We start from the raw sequence: 22464 nt of genomic DNA, 5'->3' as shown, positions 1-22464 counted from the left end.
TTAATGCGCAGGGCGTGATCATCTTGTATTTCTCTTGGGGAAGAGAAAGGTTGAACTGGGAAAGGTCTAGGATGGTGCGCAGGCCAGCCTGGTTGGGTTTGGGCACCGTGAACAGACTAGAGTAAAAACCCTCCCCTCGTTCCACTAGGGGAACAGGTTCCACCGCCTTGAGATCTAGAAGCTTCTGGAGCTCTGCTCTGATGGATGGCGTCCCCGACTGCTGAAAGGGAGGATTGAAGGGTGGGATACGGTGGAGGGGCAAGGGGAAGCCCACCCGAGCAATGGACAAAACCCAAAAGTCTTCAGTGATGGTTTGCCACGCCTTCAGATGAGACAAGATTCGTCCTCCCACCGGAGTCTCGTGCGAGCGTCAACAAATATAATTGTGCAGACTTTTCGGCAGAGAGACCATGTTCCGGAAGAGGAGGCTGAAGACAGAGAAAAATCGACCCGGTTGCTGTCGCCGACGGGAGCTACCTGTCGGAGGATCATCTCTGCGTGACCTGCAGTCCTGGAACCCTCTGAAGCCTGAGGAGGACAGGGACTGGGATCCAGATCTCTGAGCATTGACTGGGGGCTTCAGAAGCACCGACAGAGACTTGGCAGTTTGCATGCTTGCCTTAGTCTTTGTAAGCTTGTCATCCGTTGAAGAATCAAACAACTCTTTGCCGTCAAAAGTCAAGTCCAGAACGTTATCTTGGACCTCCTTCGAAAACTTTGTTGCATGAAGCCAAGCTTGACGAGAGGTGTCCACCCCCAACATGAGGCCTCAAGCTGAGGTATCGACATGGTGGGCAGCAGCCTCCAGCATATCCTGCGCCAATACCCTGGCGTCTGACAAACCGCTTTTAAAGTCTTCCAGCCTGTTCCCTGGAATGAACTCCTGGAAGTCTACCAAATCCCTCCAGTGTTTCATATTTGCTGCCGCCAAAATGAGCTCTGCGTTAGCCTGATGCAATTGCAGCACCAAGTTGGCAAAAACCTTCTTGGCCAAGGAATCGAGCAACTTGTCTTCCTTGGCCAGAACTTGAACAGCAGCAGCAGAGGTCTCAGAGGCCGGTTTGGACTGCAGCGTGGCGACCGCTACCACTGTTGAGTAAGGGAAAGGACATGACGCCAAGGCTACTTCCACAGAGATGTGAAGCCTGTAACGGGGGTCAATTCTCTTATTGGTATGTAGCCCAGTGTGGGGTTTATCTCAGACTTTGCTGGCCTTGGCCAGAACGTCCCTCTGAAGGAACAGGCCAGTGCACACCTGTAGAGGCAAGGTGAACGTCCCTGAAAGCAACCCTTCCTGCGGAGCAGGTGCCTCAGGTACTGGTATGTCAAGGAGTGACATGTCCAGGACGCAATCATGGAATGCTCCAACAGAGCGGGGCTGGTCCTCACTATCCTTATTTGCCTGTGGGTCGTCCAGTACGCCAGGATCCGCCAGTTGCGATGCGACCGGCGTCAAATTGACGTCTCGTTCTGCTGGAGTCTTGTCAACCGGAGACAAAGGAGGCAGAGGCCGAAGATGTGGAAGGGGGCCGGGAGGTAGAGGCGGTACTGCTGCCGGGGCGTCAGGTGCCGTGACTGGAATTGCGGGGGCAGGATGCAGCACCGGAGGGCAGATCTCCCTAAAAAGACCTTCACTCCCTCATGGGATCAGTGTTCATATGAGACTGAAACTTCCCGAAAAAGGCATCCTCTGACGAAACTTTAGGCACTGGAATAGGCAGAGGCCGCTCATGAGGGGCAATCCCCTACAAACGTAGCGAGGACGGCTGCCAAGAGGCCAGCCACCAACCAGGTCTACATAGACCAATGGGGCAGAAGTAGGAGGAAGCAAGACTGTATGCGGTAGTGGCATCCGAGCGCACCAGTCATAAGAGGGGCGGAATGGATTCCCACTGTCCCGTGGACAAGGTTGTCCACCAAAAAAAGTTACCAGGACTCGCCGTCGATAGCATGGGTGTGAGGGAAGAATCCAAAATGGCTGCCGTAGACCACGCGGGAAGGTCTGCCATTTTGTGCGCATCTAAGGAGAACTGCGTCACATGTGTGGATGAGGCAGCTAACTCCACAGACTGGTCAGGGGACTTGATCAAAACTTTAACCTTGACACAAGGATCCTCGGCAGAGCCGGTACTATGGGGTCTGGGATGTTTACTGGACATCCTGTCGCGACCCTATGAGTTAGCCTCCAAGAGAGGCACCTCGGCCAAGCCGGTAACAGAGAAGAAACTGTCAGCAACCTCTCCCTGTGCCCCCTCAACAGAACCGGTATCACCGCGAGCATGGGAATGTTGAGGAGTCCACTTCACAGACTCCACCTCACAGACAAGACCTTAACGGGCCTCTCAGTTCTGTCGGTACACACCTGAGCCTCGATGAGAGGAACCTCGGAACAGAGTCTGGCCTGGGGCCTTGAACCGTGGTTCGGTACAGAAAGCCTCAACGGAGGCCTCAGGGCGCACCCCGGTGTCTGTATGGGAAGCTCCAGACAAGGAGAACTCGGAACGAACTCCGGTACCCAAAGACTCAGCACGACTGGGCTGGCTATTAGCAACTGGTTGGTGAACCTTGGATCGTGATCCGGTGTCGGCAGGCCCCTCCAGGAAACCCTTGGTGAAAAACCCTGGTACGGCCATTAGGTCTGCGAGGCACCTCAGGGGAAACCCTGGTAGCAGAGTTCTTGAAGCCACTCTCTGACATGGAGGACCCCGGTAAAGAGTCCCTCGGCCGGGGTGCCCTAAAAAGTAAGGAATTTACCGGGCGTCTCTTTTTGTCGTCTATGAAGAGTAGAAAATGCGGTGGAGGAACTCGCTGGAAGATCTCCTCCCAAAGACGAAGACGACGCTGAAGTGCCCGGAGCTAAAGGGAGTTGCAGTAGAAACACAAGTCCCAACGGTGATCCGGTCCCAGACACTTCAAACAGAAAGAATGGGGATCCGCCCTAGCGGAGCGACATTCACATGAGGAACAAGAGACAAATCCCTACCGATCCGGCATAGACAGAGGACTATGCGACCGCAGGAGCACAAGAGAAGGACAACGGTAAAGAACAATGTCTTCCCGGTGATGCAAGTGCGTCTAGCCCCGCACAGAGAAAAGGACTGAAGGGTGATGCGCGGGGCGGAGCTAAGGAGGGCGGGATTACAGCCACGTGCAGTACCCCTCATAAAAAGAGAAGGACATATTTTTCAATTTGATGCTTTTTTACAAAAATGCTCAGGTCCCGTCCGACTGGACAGAACGTCCCAAAAGTATGGAGGAAAGGATAGCAGTATAACATTACAAAACCACGGGCGGTGGCAAGGCTCAACAGAAGCAACTCTTACCTCCGGAACAGGCTCACCTTCAAGCGAACCGGTCGCATAGCACTGCTTGGCCGACCCTGCACTTATCCCTGGAATCCCAGTCGATGCAGTAGAATCTTGTTACGGTGTGCGTGGATGCCAAATTAGCAGCCCTGTAGATGTCCAGCAAGGACACACCAGACAGGAACACCGTCGTAGCAGCGATCGCTCTGGTGGAATGGGCTCTCGGAAGGTCGGGCAGCGGTCAGTTTGCCAACTGGTGACAGTGTGCGATACAGCCAGAGAGCCACCTCGAGATGGAAGCCTTGGACAAGGCCATCCCATGGTTCACAGGACCAAAGTTCACGAATAGTTGAGACGTCTTCCTGAAACTCTTTGTGCGTGCCACGTAGAACTTCAGAGCATGAGCCACATTCAGTGAGTGCAAAGTCTTTTCCGCCAGTGACTCGGAAAACACACAGGCAACACCAAAGGCTTGTTGAGGTGGAATTCCGACTGAACTTTTGGCATGAAGGGGTGCGGCCACAGCACCACCCTTGTGTCGTGAAAAGTCAGATAAGGCTGTTAGCAAGAAAGGCCTGGATCTCACCCACCCTCCTGGCGAGGTGATGGCCACGAGGAACGCTTTCTTCCATGAGAGGAAGGAGAGGGGTCTGATGCATAGTCTAAGGGGGCAGCCCCTTAGCCTCATCAGACCCAAATTGAGTTCCCATGCCGGGGCAGGAGCCGTCACCCTCCAGAAAAGATCGAAACAGTCCTTTGAGGAACTCCTTGACTAGACTTTGTGACCAAGGAGAAGGTCGACCTGGTGTAGAGGGAGATAGCCGCCAGATGCACCTTGATAGAGGCGTGCACCAGCCCTGCCTTGGCCATGGACAAGTACGGAAGAATCTGCGGAGCCGTGACCCTGAGAGTTGATTTTCTGTGGCCGGCATCACGTAGAGAAAGGCTTCCACTTGTATCCGTAGCATTTAAGAGTCGACGGTGCTCTGCCATTGGCAAGGACCACCCTGCAGTCCACTGGCAACTTATATCCACCGGGCTGCAGGAGCCAAGCCCTCAGGTTCAGCGATCCTGGTTCGTGGTGCAGGCTTGCGCCTCCTCCATTGCTGAGCAGATCCGCGACCACCAGGAGCTTGACCGGAGGAGACGCTCCCAGGCTGAGAAGGTCTGGGTACCAAATCTGCCTCGGCTACACCGGGGCAACGAGTATCATCCTGCATTGGCACTGCTCGAGTTGACTGATGACTCGCGGCAGGGGAGAGAACACGTACATGAACAGGCCTTCCCACTGGAAGGTGAACACGTTCCCCATGCTCATCGGCTGATGGAACCTGCTGGCAAAGACCTGACATTTGGAGTTTGCCGCTGTCTCAAACAGATCAATCTGGGGTCTGCCGCACTTGAGAAAGTTGCCGTCCACCTGATCCTGCTGAAGTTCCCACTCGTGGCAGGAGCGCAGCTCCCTGCTGGGAGTTGGCGACAGTGTTCTTGACTCCTGCCAGGTGAAAGGGGACGAGGAACATCTCTTGGGCAACGGACCAGTGCCACAAGTAATGCGCCTCTCTGGAGAGTGCTGGGGATCTGGTGCCCCTGGGGGTTTGTCCGTGAAGACCCTCACCACTTAGCCCTTGAGGGACGGAAGGAACAACTTTAAGGCCCAGAACACTGCCCGCAGCTCCAGGATACTGATGTGGAGATCCGTCTCCTCCAGCAGCCACAGGCCTCTGGCGTGGAGACGTCCAGTGTGGGCTCCCCAGCTCTCCAGGGAAGCATCTGTGGGGACCATCGCCTGGTACAGGGGGCATTGAAATCCTGTGCCCCCAGCAATGTTGGAGCGTACGCCCCACCACCTTATCCCTCGACGGTACTCCTTGTCGAGAGTAATCTTGTCTGTGAAGCTTCCGGACACATCCAGCAAGTGCCCAGGAACTCCTTAAGGGGTCGCATCTGCAACCTGCAGAGTCAGAAAATGTAGATGCACGACATCATGCTGAGCAGCAACTTGATGGTCCGCACCACAGTGGTCTTCAGTGCCGACAGCAGTTGCACCTTGCCCATCAGGGCCGCTATCCTCTTTTTCAAGGGAGCCACCAGGCAGGAGACCGTGGTGAGTCTGGCCGCCAGGAACAGCGCGTTCTGCCATGGCACAAAGCACGACTTTCGATAGTTGACGGAGTACCCCAGATCCGTCAGCAGCCCGGACAGTGCTCTGTGTTCGATGGCTACTTCCCTTGACTTGGCCCAGATGAGCCAGTCGTCATGGTACGGGTACATGTGTATCCCCTGTAGACTTAGATGGGCCACCACTAGCGCCAGGCACTTCGTAAACACCCTGAGCGCAGACTTCAGTCGAAGAGGAGGGCCTTGAATTGGTAGTGTCTTCCCTGTAACACGAAGCACAGGAACTTCTGATGCTTCCCGTGAATAGTGACGTGGAAGTATGCGTCCTCCAGATCCAGCAACTTTGACATCTCTCCTTCCTCCAGTTGGTCGAGCACATGCTGCAACAAGACCATCCTGAATTTTTGGGACTTGAGGCATTTGTTGAGACGCTAGAGGTCTAGAATGGGCCTCCAGCCCCCGGTTGTCTTCTTTACAAAGAAGAATCTGGAGTAGACTCCAGAGGCCCAGAGTCACTTTGGAACCAACTCTAACGCCCCTTTTCTTATCATGGCCCATACTTCCTGCAGGAGCTGAGGGATGTGCTGCTCCTGCCGGGCCAGGATTGAGGGCTGCTTCCAAACCTGGTAGATGCAGGCAGTGCCCAGACTGGTCCTCGACAGTGATGTGCCTTTCTGGAGTGGTAGGTCTGTATGGGGATCTTGTAGCTTCCTGTATTATTACAGACTCCGAAGTCTGAGAATTGCATTTGCTGCTCAAGCTGCGTTTCGAAATCGGTATCGATCAAGTGTTGCAATATTTCCTCCAGAATGACCTTGGAGTATTTGATGGGTGAAACTGGTGAGGGCCTGACCTGCTCTTGCGGCCCGTTTAGTTTGAGGGCCGCCGTTGGTGCGGGAACTTCGACAGGAGCAGCTTCTGTAGGCTGCTGGGTGGTATCTTGCACCTGCGGCTTTTGCTTTACCATCGACGAGTGTCGTGAACGAGCCGCCTTGCTCTAGTCTGTCATCGATGGAGATTTACCATTTGTGGACGTGCTACTCTAGGTCCCATTGGTGGGGACCTGAAGCCCCCATAAACAAGTGACAGTCTACAAAATTTAAAGTTTTTGTTGCTTTTAGCAATGGACACTCAAAGGTAATCGAGGATTCCCAGCTTGACTCCAGGGAATATTCACAGCATGTGGAATCTATGAAAGATCCAATGCTCGAGAAATAATCATTCACCATCTCTACAGCCCCCCGAAGTAAATTACTTTCTGATCATGTATGCAGCGGCTGTAAGGAGGACATTGGATCCATGTTTCTGTGATGGAGTAAGATTATTGGGAAGGTGGTTTACACCGAATCGACTTGATCATAGACTTCCCATTCCATGGTTATCGGGTTTACTATAAAAACTGCATGGTCTAAGCCGAGGCAACACATAGGTGGACTTCGACCCTTAATAGTTGCAAAATAACATTGCGTTTGTGGAACAGTAGAGATAAACCTTATGAAGGCTGGTTCCCTGCCCCTCCTTTACTACTTCTATATTTTTTTTAACTTGGTATTGTGTTTAAGTAAATTCCTGTTAATGTCAATATATTGGAAAATGTAATAAAGTTTGCTAAAAAAAAACTCCAGACAAGGGTAACCGTCAAGCAGTGCTGAATTATTACAAGATTTTCCATTAATACGTGCCAATTTTATCGAACCCTTCCTAGGTAGACGATGACCTGTAACCCTTGAGTGCCCCTTTACAGTAGTGTAAAAGTCACATCCTTCATTAGTTACAAAGGAAAAAATGGTGGCCTGCATGAGACTGCTTCCACCCGGACAGCGGACACATGGAATGGCCTCTCCAGTAGATGGCCAGCACAGGTTACAACAAAATTCAGTAAAACTCTTAAAACCTTCCTTTTCATTCACCATTTGGCAAGCAGATAAGCAAGTTTTGTGTTGAACGTCTTAGCACCCAGGGGCTGCTTTGGCAGTAAGAAGAGCACAGTAAGGATTTAAATTAGATGCCAGGCCCTGTAGAGGTCAACTCTCTGCTGCGGTTCAGACGCTCCCACTGCCTTTGTATTTTCAAGGAATGCAAGTTCTGCCTGTGGATACCTGAACTCAGGCAGCACTCCGACAGGACCACAACTCCATCCGGTTTTGCAGTCTGTACAGCTAACGTGCCGAGTGGAACACTGAAGTACAAAATGACCACCAGTGGTGAAAAGCCATCGCCTCATGTGGAAAGAGCTCCTGTTCCGTTGAGGGCTTAAAGATAATTATCAAGCGCGTGTTAGTGTTGCATAAAAAGATTGGTTACTGCTCAAGAAGACCACCAAGCTCGGTAAAAATAAACATTTGAAACCACAATACCTGCATATTCTGGATAGCAAATCGTGAGAGGGCTCCGTTTAATTTTTTCTTCAAAGAGGTCCTTCTTATTGAGGAAAAGAATGATGGATGTGTCTGTGAACCACTTATTGTTGCAGATGCTGTCAAATAATTTCATGCTTTCATGCATCCGGTTCTGAAAAGGAGAAACATTCAAGAATTGGAGGCAAATTGCTTTTATGCGGAAAGATACAATAGGGTTTTATTCCAGTGTAAATGATTAGTTATCGAATACACAATTCTTTCTAGCAGTTCCTGCTCTATAAAATTGCGCCCTTTGAGTTGTACACGTGCCTTCGTTACCAGGTGGCAGTTGTGTTACCTGGGAGCACAATTCCCGCTGCGGCCTCATTGAAGGTGTTCGCAAGAGGGCTGAGGATATGTTACTCACAGTACTAGGGTCCAGTTACTGAATATCATCTCCACCTATGTTTAGTAAACCAAGAAAACCCTGCTTTAAAAACAAATCATAAACGCCTCTGGCTTACTTTTTTATAGGAAAAACCATATCCGAAAAAGCTGCCGTGGTGCTGTTGTAAAGGGCAATGTTAAAACATTTACAGATACAGGATAGGCCTCCTCCAGCATCCTACCATGTACCTGTGACAGCTGCGTTACTTTAAGGCCAAGCACAGAGGAGATGTTCCCCATCCCCAATCCGCAATCATTTTTCCTCGACTCCATGGTGAGGAGGGCACACTGTACGACTTGTGTGGATAAAGTAGCTGGAGAACTAGGATTACATGTAACTGGTCTATCCCCAATGAAACATTCATTAAAACTAATGAATGAAAATAGGAAATGCCCATCCCAGAAGATAGGGAGACCAGGAAAACTGGGAAACGGTTTCTTCATTGGATCAAATTCTTCAGATGACTGGCCCGCTTGTGGCACTTATTTTCATTCTAGCAACTTCATATATAAGGAAGGAAATTCTAATTTCTTTCATATCGTGCCATCTGAAGCATGCAGGGTGGAGGGTAGTGCTTAATGCTGGACCACGTGGTTCCTTCTTGGCCAATTATCAATGACGCCTCGGCCCCCTTGCTATGCTACAGGCACCTTTTACTACCGCCATTGCTTTTAAAAGGTCTTTATGGCTCAACGTTGTCACCTCATGCTATAAATTAATCTCAAAGCACCACTTTGCTAAACACCATCCAGGCGAAACGTTTCATTTTGTACACTCTGTTTTGTATGCAGTGTACATAGCAAGAGTCTCACTCGGCCTCAATCGGTTTCTTATGATTGAATCTATGTATTAACCTAGACACGGTTTTAGGTTATATATTTTTCTTCAAAATGTCTGTAGACTATTGATGTTTGTGTTACTTCCTGTAAGAAACTGTGGACAGAAAAGAGGCCTTACAACGGTTTTACAGAAAAATAAAATGTAACCAGTTTAAACAAAAACAATGTTAAAGGATGGCAAATAAGAACCCCCTCCTGAACATTAAAAGAACTGCGATTAAAGATGAAGTGTATATGCTTTTTGGTTTTGCTGAGTTACAAACAAATAATCACTTAGTGGCCCCTTTAAGAACATATGGGCACTTGCTATTAGAACAACCCCCTTTTGTTACAAAGCATTTGCCAACCCCAAGTCCTAAAATAAAGTGTTTGTCCGTCAGTTATAACACAAAAGAACATTGGACACAGGACAGTTGTTTTTGACATCCTATCATGGACAGAGCCTTAGTTTTTGTTTAGGTACGGAAATTCCTCTGGAGCCGGTCCAGAGAGGCCTCCCCCCTCCCAACCCCTTTGATTTTCAATTAAAGTCTTGAGCCAAAAACATGACAAACCTGTGTCCGACTCATTTCTGACTCCTTACAGATCCCTTCCCATGATATTGTCAGGTGGGACCCATGGATCTTCACATGCATTCCTGTAAGGGTGTTGTCACCCTGGGATCTACGGCCTCGGACATCACATCTGCCTTCTGTAAATTACAGGTCCACACTTGATGAACATTCTTCATACGTGCCACGCAGAACTTAAAGGCACGGGGCAACATCCAGCATATGCAAAACCTCCCAACTGGCGACGATGGATTCGGGTAGAAGACAGAAAACACCAAAGGTTCGTTGAGGTGGAATTCTGACGGTACCTTTGGCTAAAGGTGGGGTGTGTATACAGTAACACCCTTGAAGCGTGGAAAGACAAGTAAGGCTGCTTGCATGACAGAGCCTGAATCTCTCCCGACCCGCCTGGCTGAGGCGATAGCCACGAGGAAAGCGGTCTTCCACGAGAGAAACTTGAGCGGGGCTTAATGCATAGGCTCAAATGGAGCTCCAGGAGCTTAGTTAGGACTACATTGAGCTCCCAAGCAGGGGTAGGAGCCTTCCCTGGCAAAAAAGTAATCAAGAGCCCCTTGAGGAACTCAGAGTTTGTGCGACCACAGAGAAGGTCTACCCGGAGACCTGATGTAACAGGATATGGCGGCGAGATGCACCTTGATAAGAGGCGTGAGCCAATCCCACCCTGGCCAAGGAAAGCAAGTATGGTAGAAGCTGCCGGACTGACATGCAGAGGGGTAATCTTCTGAGCCCCGCACCACACAGAGAAGCGCTTCCATTTGTGGCTGTAGCACTTCAACGTTGACGAGGCTCTGGACCCAGCCAGGATGTCCTTACATTCTGCGGGTAAAGCAGAACCTCCAGAATCTAGGGCTGCAGAACGATGCCTTCAGGTTCAGGGACTCCGGGTTGTGGTGCAGTATCACCCCACCCTCTGGTGAGACGGTCCGTGAGCAGTGGCAGCATAATGGATGGGGCCACTGAGGTCCGGGAAGCAGATTTGTTGCGACCACGCTGGGGCAATGAGTATTAGCCTGCTGGGGCACTGTCTAGTGTGTTGATCACACGTAGCGAATAAAACTGCCTTGAGATTTTGTAAATATGCTGCACACGCTTTTGTACTATTCATCTTCTTGTAAATACGTTCTATTTGTTTTTACTGTAAACCACGCTGTTATTGTCACTGTCTAATATCTCAATAAGTTGTCTGTAACCTCGCCGTCATACCTAAGGGTCTGGGCGTGTAATAAATGTAGTAAATAAAGTAGCAGGAGTGGAAAAGGAGGAAAAGCGTACAGGGACAGTCCCTCCCACAGAAACGAGAGAGCAACTCCCATGCCTCTTGGCGGAGGGAACCTGCTGGCAAACTTCTGGCACTTGGATTTCACCACCGTCTCAAAGAGATCGATTTCGGGTTCGCCCCATTTGTCGAACAGAAGGTACACCGGGGAGCCCAAGGGCTCCACAGTTAGGTGAAATGCCTCCGAATCGGAGCTGTGGCTGCAGACAGATTCCTCATCTGAGGCGATGGCGGTTGAGTGACTCTCGGCCTACATTGCATAGGCTATGCACCATTTTGTACACCTGCCTTTAAGGGTCTTCGGCCGAAAGTGTTTGCAGGCTTTGCAGTGACGTTCATCGTGATCACGAGGGAGACAGAGATTGCATCAGCGATCGGTGTCTTTCCAAGGGAATTTGCTGTTGCAAGACTGGCAGAATTTAAAAGGCATCCTCTCCATAGCAGATGGTAACAGCAGCCAGACCGAAAGAAAGGGGTAAAGAAAAGGCACTCAAGCGAAGTCTGCACATATAGGGCCCCACTCTCCCTACTGTAAAGGCCGGGGTGGAGGGCCAAGGCCATGTGTAAAACAGTCACTGAGCAGTGAATGGAAATTAGAAGTTCCACTTTTACCTTAAAGTTGGAGTTTAAATCAGGTAGTAGTGTCTTGTTTCAGCGCTCTGTTTATGAAGATCTGAGCATATGCATGAAGCCGTTTTGGTGGAAGCGGGAGCATCAAACTCTGGTTTCCTACATTTTGTTGGGGGTATCTTTAGTTCCCATTTTATGTTGGCATGATTTGGCCAAATCTAGGGAGTACAAGTGTTAGGTGCACCATTTGTCTGCAGGGAGGTCTAGTGGGGTAGCTTATGAAGGAAATAACAGTTTGTATTACAATGCTGTACTAGGTTAACTTAGAAGATACCCACTAACAAGCAATAACTGAGGGGAGTATGTGCTTCAAATTAGAAGAGGTTTTAGAAGTGCTAGAAACAGAACAAGCTAAGTACATTTGTACAGATTTCCCACACAGAGGTTTTTCAAATTTCATATTACAATATTGATTGAAGGTTCATGACATTTGAGTATGCTGAATACAGTGGTTCAGTGACCAGCCCAGGCCCGAGCACAACTTGTGCATATATTGCCAACTATTTTTCCAAGCCCTGAACAGTGTCCTTTTGTTCTTTTGCCTGCTGGCTTTAACAATGACAGTCAAAACTCTTTAAATCGCGGATGTAACTTTTTGTGACAAATGTACTTGCCATTTCTTCATCTTCAGCTAAAACTAGGTCGTAATCACTTAGCGCCACGCAAAAAATGATTGCAGTAACTCCTTCAAAGCAGTGGATCCACTTCTTCCTCTCCGACCTCTGACCTCCCACATCAAACATTCTGTAAAAGAAAACAACCAGTTAGTGCAATCGTGAACATTTATTAATAAGACTGATCAGTTATCAAGCTTCATATATTCGTTCGATCAGAGGAATAATTTGATACAGCAAAATAGTTCGTAAGACAATACCGAACAGGGCATGAATAGTTGCATAGAAAAGGGTGCTATGGAGCGTTGGATGATAAACACCCAACTGTTCAAAAGGCAATCTGTATCCTTTAACAGCAGCCAGAAGTCTCCTGGATTGCCTTCTTCCTAGAGGACAGAACAATGAGAGTGTTCTCGGACAACGCCAGTGCTTCACTGACCCTAATCACCTGTAGCGTAGAGCAAGGATTGTGCGTCTCCCACTCATGCTCTAAAATTTCTTAAAGCCAGTCTGACCTCCTTGATGCACAAATTCTCATACCCCTCTCCGAAAGCGACCCAAAAGATGCCAACACTCAACGTGGCCTACTCAACCATCCAAGCCTGGATGGCAACGCACGGCCTCCATCTTAATGACAAGACTGATATCCTTTTTGTCGAGCCATGAGCAATACTAAAGCAGCTTGATCCCAAATACACAGCCTTCAACATCGATGTTACCCAGAGTCCAGTCTCCTCCTCTATGAAAACACTAGGGGGCGGCGATCTACCCCAATGCCACCCTCTGGTTGACACGCTACGTGAACGGCATCTCTCCCTCAGCAGCGTACACAACTAAACTGACAACCTCCTCCAGTCCTTTGTGTTAAGACAGTTTTTCTGAAGTCCAACTAAGAGCTTAGTAAAACCATTCAACTGAGCTAGTACAAGACTCCACTCTTAGTATAAGGCTATACCACCCGAGTTCATGGTATCGTAGACAGAACAGCCAGGCTCATTTTAGGAGGGAGAGGGGGCTGTAGAATCAGTACAAAAGGAACTAATACAAATAGTCCAAAGAAACACTGAAGCACTATGTATTGTAAGAATAAATGGTTTATTTAAATACAAGTAGGCCCAGGTAAATCGTGGGTGGAATAAGTACCATCACATTATATATAACAATTTAAAAAACAACACTGTGCTTGAAAGTACACAGACCAAAGCATAAACCTTATTTGGAACACCTAACAGGAGTTCTAGGGAAGTCAAATCTTGTCATACACATTCAGTATAGGTCACACCTATACTTGTGGAGTAAACACCAATGGTTACTTTCATATTACATTCAGTAATTCAAGGGTAGTAGACCATACCAGTTGTACTGTGACGCTCGGAAACAAATCACAATCAGTCAACTGGACAATATGTTTTGTGACTAGTGGAACACTTATTCTAGTTACAGTAAAAACATTCAACTACTTTTGTGATAACACACAATTATAATAGGTGAGTAAAACCTAAGGATGTAATATACAATTACAGGTTCTTTTGAGATCAGCGAAATACAGATTGAGATAAGCAGTAACTCTTAACTTATTTTAGGTTGACACACAGCTAACTCAAGTAAAACCCATATACTTTTTCAAGGAGCCATCAGCAACTTAGGGCAGGTATAAACCCAAGACTCTTTTTGTGTCTGTCACCAGGGAAAGCAAAAGCCAATGTTACACTTTAGGAATCAGTTATTCTAGGTAGGTAAAACCTAATGCAGACTTATTCTGGAAAGGCGAACAGCAAGTCAGGGGAAGCAAGACCCAGTTGGGGGACACTCACACAATTATCCAAACAGGAATAATAAAGTGAAACCAGCAGCATTACCTTTGGGAAGAGGCACAACCCATTCACAGGTGAGTAACATACCCTTGCATCTACTTTGTTAGAATGGCGAAACAGGTTCTAAGGGGGTCCGTTGGCTGGGTTTAGGGTGTTTTACGGTCGGTAGTCGTCGTGTGGTTTGTTTTGTTGTTGCAGTGTAGTGAAGTTTGTGCAGATTGCTGCGTTTTAGGCTTGTGGTTGTGTTTGGTTAGAGTTTGAGAGGCGTATCCAAAGGGAAGACATTGTTAGTGGATTGGTTAGTTGGGATTTCTGTCCTTGCAATTATGTCTAGGTGTGATGCTTGCTGCCATTCACTATTCCATCAGAGTGTGGCAGTTGCTAATTTTTAATATTTTGTCTAGATGTGAGGCAGACTAGCGATCATGATTCAATTCAAGTGTTGCACTTGTCATCATTCACAGTTTCATTTAAGTGTTCTAACATTCGCATTTCTATCTAGATGCGACGCAGGCCAAGGTTAAGAATTCCAACTAAGTGTGGCACATGCTAACATTCACATTTCTATCTAGATACGACGCAAGCCAAGGTCAAGAATTCCATCTAAGTGTGGCACATGCTAACTTTCATAATCCTGTCTAGAAGTGACGCAAGCTAATGTCAAGAATAAATGTGGCACATGCTAACATTCACATTTCTATCTAGATATGACGTAAACTAAGGTCAAGAATATCTAAGTGTGGCACATGCTAACTTTAATAATCCTGTCTAGAAGTGACACAAGCTAAGGTCAAGAATAAGTGTGGCACATGCTAACTTTAATAATCCTGTCTAGAAGTGACGCAAGCTAAGGTCAAGAATAAGTGTGGCACATGCTAACATTCGCATTTCTATCTAGATGCGACGCAGGCCAAGGTTAAGAATTCCATCTAAGTGTGGCACATGCTAACATTCACATTTCTATCTAGATGCGACGCAGGCCAAGGTTAAGAATTCCATCCAAGTGTGGCACATGCTAACATTCACATTTCTATCTAGATATGACGTAAGCTAAGGTCAAGAATATCTAAGTGTGGCACATGCTAACTTTAATAATCCTGTCTAGAAGTGACGCAAGCTAAGGTCAAGAATAAGTGTGGCACATGCTAACTTTAATAATCCTGTCTAGAAGTGACGCAAGCTAAGGTCAAGAATAAGTGTGGCACATGCTAACATTCACATTTCTATCTAGATACGACGCAAGCTAAGGTCAAGAATTCCATCTAAGTGTGGCACATGCTAACTTTCATAATCCTGTCTAGAAGTGACGTAAACTAATGTCAAGAATAAGTGTGGCACATGCCAACATTCACATTTCTATCTAGCTATGACGCAAGCTAAAGTCAAGAATATCCAAGTGTGGCACATGCTAACTTTCATAATCCTGTCTAGAAGTGACGCAAGCTAAGGTCAAGAATAAGTGTGGCACATGCTAACATTCACATTTCTATCTAGATGTGATGCAACCTAATCTTGACCGTTCTCTATAGGTGTGGCACTAGTTAACATTGGCTAGTATGTTAGTGCGTAATGCAATGCAACATTCACAGACCAGCCAAGAATGGATTTAGGCTGGTGGTCACAAATCTAAGTATGCATGTTGTAATTCTATGGCAGTTTATGTTATGGAGAGGTAGAGTGGCGAGCGTTTTCTGGAGTAGAGCGATTGCTCTACACGTGTCTGTTGGCTGCTTTTAGGTAAGAACTTTTGTAACTGTTCACTCTCAGAGTTACAGTTACCAACCAACTCTTAAGAATTAACTTTTGAACACATTCTCTTTTCTTTTCTAGGAAAAAGGCCCAATGCCTAAAAAGTCTCTTTTTCTTGAAGCATGAGTGTTCTTAGTGGCAGAAGGCAGGGATAGGGGGTCACTAGGGTCTAGTGTCCAACAGCCATCGTCAGGATAGCTTAAGTAGCAAAGGTCAGAGTTCCTCAACAGGTGAGAATTTTACTTTAGAGTTAGTTGAGGATCTAGGGGCTTCACAGAAGACACCCTAGGAGGATTCCAGCAGTGGTACTGGGTGAAATGGACGAGAGGCCTTCCAATCACAGAAAACACCCCAAAACTACACAGGAATCACAAGAGATCTGAGGTAAGTGCATCCCCAAGTCAGCACAGTACCTCAGCACAGAAGAGGATTTTGAAGCAGGAGAACTTCAGGATCTGCAGCCAAAAACATGGTCGGTGGATTCCTTGTCGTGGTGACTGAAAACAGGGCCTTTGCAGCAGGGATTAACAGGGAAGACTCTGGTCAAGGTTTTTCTCACGGCTGTATGCAGATATGTGGATTCGGCACCTTTTACAGGGGCACAGAAGAAGACAGAATATCGTGGGTCAGATTCTCGTCATTAGAAAGGTCTAGCACTCGGGTGAGGGAACTTTTCAGACTTGATTCGTGTCTCTGGAGATCCAGCAGGATGCCCACCAAGTTACAGTGAGATTTGGAATAACGTGCACCACACAATGGTTTGAGGTCCCAGGGTATGCCAGCACTGCAAGGTCACACAGCGGGGGATGGATCAAAATGCAGCTCTTCTTTAGTCTAGTGGGTCTCACCAGGCTCTGTGGCGGTGTTTTCGGAGTCTGCGGGTCGATTGGAAGGAAGGGATACAGCAGGCTCAGGTTAAACAGCAGCCTCTCCGGTTGCTGGAAATCATCTCAGCCGCTTTTCCTTCATCATCCTCTTTGGTTTTGGTTCTAGTGGTCGACTTGTCTTCAGCTTCCAGGTTCAGACTATTTAGCAGGAACTACAGCACAACTTCTGCATTCTCTCCCTGCATTTAACAACAAGGGGCGGTCTGGTTGTCCAATCAGGACAGCCATACCCCTACTGGGATTTGTACCCATTCAGACAAGGAGGAAGACCAAGGGCTGTAGAGTTTTGGACTCCTCCCTCACTTCCTGCCTTCAGAGACAGACTGGAGCCTGGCCGGTGAGTCCAGGGGACTCCCGCGGAAGAAAACAATCACACAAAGGAATTTGCCGCCTTGGATGTCAGGGGAAGAAAAGGCAAGAAACACTAAAAATGGCAAAAAAAACAAGACAGTGGCCATTTTGGTAAAATTAGCACCCTGCGGTAAAGGTGCACCAAATTAATACCAGGTATCACTGCCACTAGCTATTGAAGTTAAGCTTGTCCCGTTAACAGAATTGTTACAATGTTTCCCCTTTCACACTAAAACTATCTCCCTAGCACTCCACGCAAGGTGGGGTGTGCTGGTTTCACAAATACAATGTAAAAGGGATCCAAAGATCCTTTCTACCCCTGGGAACTGTAGTTCTCTCACGGTTAGCCAGAGAAAGCAACAACAAGCACTTATTGCCAAAAAGTTGCCAAAGAGGATAACTTTATGGAGAGTCTAAAAAAATGACACCCATAAAAAAAAAGTAAAAGATTCTGCGAGTGTGGAAAAAGGTTCCCATTCAGAGGTATAAGGAAAAATAATCCACCAGTAAAGGAAAAATGTTCTGGGGTTGACACAGGCCAGGAATATTTGTCATTACTATGTAACACCTTCCTATCCTCCGACAGCTGTCCAAGTATTGCATGTGCATTAATCGCGCACAACTTCACTACTGCAATGTACTCTTTGCAGGTACCTCTGCACATAACCTAAGGAAACTACAGACCATCCAAAACAACACTCTTCGAGCGGCCCTCAACATCCCTAAATCTGATCACATATTGGCTGCACAAAGTCGTGCACTGGATCTTCAAAACCCTATTACACACAGGTGCATCTCCAAGACCGCCCCCACCTCTCCTAGAAAATCTCCAACATTCACTCCTCATTCCCACCCCCCTCACCCCCACAGTCTTGTCCAGCCCAAATTCAAACGCAGGAGGGTCTAGTTTACTGTCCATAGCTGCCGAAGAGCTCTCAAAATCTGGTAGTTCTCCCAATTATAGATCCGACACAAGATCCTTCTAAGTCATTACTGTTTTGCATGAAACTGCTAAAATGATCTTTATGAAACTCTAATACTATTTGTCTGCATGCAACTGGTCTCTGTTACAGCACCTCGATGCTAGTTTTTGTGAGCTTTATAAATGAAGAAATAAATAAAATAAGTCCATTCATGTTATTTCCTTAGCCTGCACCCTGCGGGAAGAGGGGCATAAAGACAGGCTGTCAAAAGTGAAAATGGAAGGATTACTTTTAAATGCCATGATGCACCAGTGCCAGCTGAGCGCAGATAAGGAAGAATCTCTTCCCTCAGGAAGGAGCAGGGCGGGAATATTTAGATAACCACGATGAATAACTAGTATTATAAAATGTTTCCTTAATCATAATGGACTCTTCATTTGTGCTGAAATACTGGTAACAGGCATCAGCCCAGCTCACACTGATGTGGGGTGGGACGTGGGAAACCAGGACCTGGCAAGGGGAAAAAAGAAAGCCAGAGCATTACTTTAAGAATGTCCTCCAGCCTAAGGTCTGAGTCAGCTAAGATTCTGTACAAGTTGCGACTCCCAGCTTATTTCATATGCTCGAGGTCTTGGAAGGGTGCAGTATGCACCTTTCATCCTGTAGCATCCAAATGAAGGTCTTGCTTAGTATCTTGCATTACTCGGTTACTGGAGTAATACAACATGTCAGTGGACTATGAACGCTGTTCCAACCTCCACGCTTTTCCGTGTCAAGTTGATATTGAAGCACCCTTTCATTTACAGTGTAAAGCGGTACCTCCCGCAGGTGTCAACTGGTCAGGGAAAACCAATGGTAAAATAATCAATGCAGGAATCTGGAACTACACTCTGAAGGGTGTGCAAGGGATATATTAAAGGGACGTCCTATTGCTGTGAAATACTGAATTGTGAAATACTGAATATTCAAGTAAGATGGTCAAGTCTCACTATTATAGCCACTAGTAAAGTCTTTAACCAAGAAATGGCTCACAAATCCAACTTGTAGGTTCCATTGCCAAGAAACACTGAGAACTCAAGTTACTTATTGTAGAAAATATTTAGTAATGGGAGAGAGGCTTGTAAAATTATAACTGGCATACAATGACATTTTAGATGAGTGTACCAAGACCCTCACGTAGGGGGACTATTCAATGTGTGAACACGGAGAGAAGGCAAGAATCAACCAGCCCTAGCCAATGATTTGGGCTGCCAAGATGGACACTAAAATGTTGTTATCTTGCAGTGAGTGTTACATGAGTATAATGATTCTCGATAGCCACCTCCTGCAAATTTCAATGACTAACCTGTGTTTCCCTCCAAAAGTGGCAAACTCTGTGCCCTCTTAAAATTCTGGGAAGATTGTAGGATAGGAACTATGGTAGGTGACAAGACGGGGTTGGTGTCGATGGCTGGCCGCACTCAGGTGCTATATTTTGACATAGTCAGGCTCTGAGGGTCTGGAAGACCCCAACACAGTGTACGAGAATTGGATTTTCCAAAGCAAGGAAGACTGAAGCCCAAACAATGCCAATAAGGGAATACCTTCACCAACCAATTAAGCAATTGAAATAGAATAAAAATCAAAAGTTAATCAATGTTCGGGTTCTAAGATGCCAGATTGACAGCCCACTGGCTAGGATGCGGTTCAAGGTTATCTGGCTAAAACCCTGGAGGCCTTTCAGGGAGTCTAACTTGGAACAGGTGATGGAGACTTGATGCCTGCCTTCCTTGGTTTAAGCACAAGATTCTTTTTTTTTGCGCAATTTGGAGTGCAATTTTTCTGTTTAAAAGCCATGATTAAGATTGGTGTGGAGCCTAGTACACAGACTTGTATTGGCAGATGGGTAGGTGATGGATCTTCTATGACATCAAGGAGTACAAGAGGAAGGAAATCCACACTTCATCTCCACCCCGGTGGCAGGCCCTTCATTGATGGTTTCTCTTGCATGGAGTTAGCCAAGCCTCAGCCTCTTTCTAATGGGCAATTGAACGCAGATGCAGATTCTAGGCTTTTTACTATATCAGCAAAAGCTACCAAAGTACACTATTGCTTGGACAACTGCCTCCATCCCAGATGACCGAGAAACCTAAATCGAATGTATGAAATTTAGAGCAGAAGACCCAGCTTCTCAGACTGGGCAGTCACCCATTCAGAAACAGAAGATTGCCAGGTGTGCTAACATTTCAGACAATCAGGTGAGCAGAAGTTTGTGTTTGGCTGGGATGCCGGTCAGAAAGTCGCAACGTTTCAGCCTCTTCATTGGTGCTTGTGCCGGATTGGGTGGAATCCACTTAAGTACAAGTGTTCAGACAGGCCGGCACTAGACAGGCCGGCACTGCAGCCAATCCTAGTGTGTAGCAAATGCCAACCTTGTGATTGGGTGAAATGAATGCATTACTGCACATTGTATGGGAGGATAGGTCCAAGAGACCCCCCTCCCCTGCAGTCCCCACCTTGTGGAGTCTTTGGCTCGTCGGGGGGCCCCCCTGCCACCAGGGCCCAGGTGGCGGGTGAGCCACTGGCTGACACATTGACCAAACATGCTGTATTAAGCTAGGCCCTGGAAACCATTTTGTGAAACCAGAATGACATGAGCCCCTGTGCGCCGCAGCACAGCCCCCACCCTTGGAGAGCTCTCACTTGTCCCTGTGGCCGCAGCTCCCTGGCAGATCCGCTGAGAGCCCGTTCCCACGAACAGACGGACATGAGCTAGTGCTAGAAGCAAACACGAACATTCACCTTCTGCAGTGCATCACTGTCCGCAGTATGACCCGGCCAGCAGGGCCGGGGTGGAAAAGATCTGTAAAATGGTCCCCCGACAAAAGTAGAGACCCAAAATACCAATATGCAAACTGCCTGTAATAAAACTCTTTTCTCCATGACCTTTTGATAAAATATGTAAACTCCATAAAGATGGCAGAATGTGTGTTCATGTGGCATCCTGGTCGTACCCATATCCCCTTAGCTAGGCGCAAATGATAGAAGTGTCCCGGGTTTTATGTTATATGTTTCTCCGAGAAGAATGTACTCCAAGGCCCTATGCCATAACTAAACTAATGCTGCTAGAGTGCAACAGAACACAAGTGCAACAGCATTGGGAGCTCATGTAAATTGTGTAAGAAAGCGCATAGAATGTATTCGAATGTTCAAGCTCACCATGTGTCACTGCCGTCAGTCTTATTGGCCAGTTGTTCCTGCGCACTCCACCAACCATAATACTACCTCGCTCATCGTGTATGCATTGAGTCTAACAAAATGTTGTTGTTACTGAATACTTAACCTATAGTTATCAATAGCAACATTGGTATAGGTAACACATTTGAAATGGCCATGTAAAGGCACTAACAATGTAGAAATGTAAGCTTTTAAAAGAAAAACTCAATGAGTATTGTACAGTATATGAATTATTTTGTCTTTTTGTAGAACCTGCAACACAAGAGGAAAATACCATTGTGGGCATATCATCCAAGGCCACTTCCCCTCCCTGCCCAGTGAAGCCTGCCAGACGAAAGGCAGAAGGCCTAGCCTGCCCTGCCTCGCCTCCCCCAGTACGGCTGGAGCCACTTCAAGCATTCACATTCCCCCGCAGCTCACAGAGCCACGACCAGCCACCTGAATTATTTACAACCTAGCAGTAAACTCCGGCCATAAACGCAGGCTAAAGGTGCCCTTTCTTAGGCCCCGCGACCCACCAGCTCACCCTAGGTTAATGGCCCCTGTAAAATGAGGACACCCAATATTATAGCAACACTGTGGGAACAAATTCATAATGACTTCTAACAAGACATGAAAACGTGGACAGCTCACCCCTTGCCCTGAGACCCGACCTCGGGACCCATGATTCCCAGCCCGCAGGATAACGGTAACCATGTATTGATGCATCGCCAAAAATACCCCACTCAAGGTGCATTCCTCCTGTGTTGCATTAACCTGCAGAATAACCTATTGTAGGATTTACCAGGGAAGATAACATTGCTGGATTGAATGAATGGGGTGTGCGTGGCCCTTAGGGCAGAAAGCCAAGGAAGACATTCATCAATGTCAGTTGCCACGCCTGGCACAACACCACCTCCCGGATGAGCCCAGCTGACCTGCCCGCCCCACGTTGGCACCAAATGACGTCCACCAACCACGGCGCAGGGCATCTCAGCTGCACTTATAGTTAGTCGTCGCCACCCAATCCCCACGAACATGTGCCCCCTATAGTGTGTAGGTTCTCATGACGTGTTTTGTAAATATATACGCCTGTCTTTGCTAGTGTCAGACAGAGTGCTCTCGGAGTTTGCAGAGTCCTTTGCATGCCCTATTTTGACTTATATAAACTTCCATTAAGCTCACCCGCACTTTGTCTTAGCCTTATTCCCATTTTGGGAGAGTCCATTACTGCCTCTCATTGTGGGGAGGGTCGTGCTAGCTGGGGACGCTCGCCAACAACATCTTGTAGGCTTCTGCCTCCGACAGGATGGATACTGTCAAATTGGAGAAGGTTATGTGCTTCACGAGGCAGATCGGGGGGGAAGTATCAGGATTTGAGGAGGACCGAGGTGAAAGCAG

The 22464-nt window shown here is 47.4% G+C and overlaps 1 protein-coding gene across 1 annotated transcript in view; it reads right to left on the bottom strand.

The window, feature by feature from the left end:
- The window catches only part of LOC138513169 (guanine nucleotide-binding protein G(i) subunit alpha-1), a 340588-nt gene that overhangs the window by 65533 nt on the left and 252591 nt on the right, over nt 1-22464 (bottom strand). Inside the window, exons 6-7 of the mRNA XM_069627798.1 lie at nt 12145-12274; nt 7784-7937 (exon numbers count right to left, since the gene is read on the bottom strand). Of these exons, the coding sequence (XP_069483899.1) occupies nt 7784-7937; nt 12145-12274 (284 nt within the window). The remainder of the gene's footprint in view (nt 1-7783; nt 7938-12144; nt 12275-22464) is intronic.

The sequence above is a fragment of the Ambystoma mexicanum genome, chromosome 12 (assembly GCF_040938575.1).
Source record: "Ambystoma mexicanum isolate Mex_15411 chromosome 12, UKY_AmexF1_1, whole genome shotgun sequence".
In the NCBI taxonomy this organism is placed as follows: Eukaryota; Metazoa; Chordata; class Amphibia; order Caudata; family Ambystomatidae; genus Ambystoma; species Ambystoma mexicanum.
Note: the sequence above shows the minus strand (reverse complement) of the source record. Positions and strands in the feature narration are given on the sequence as shown.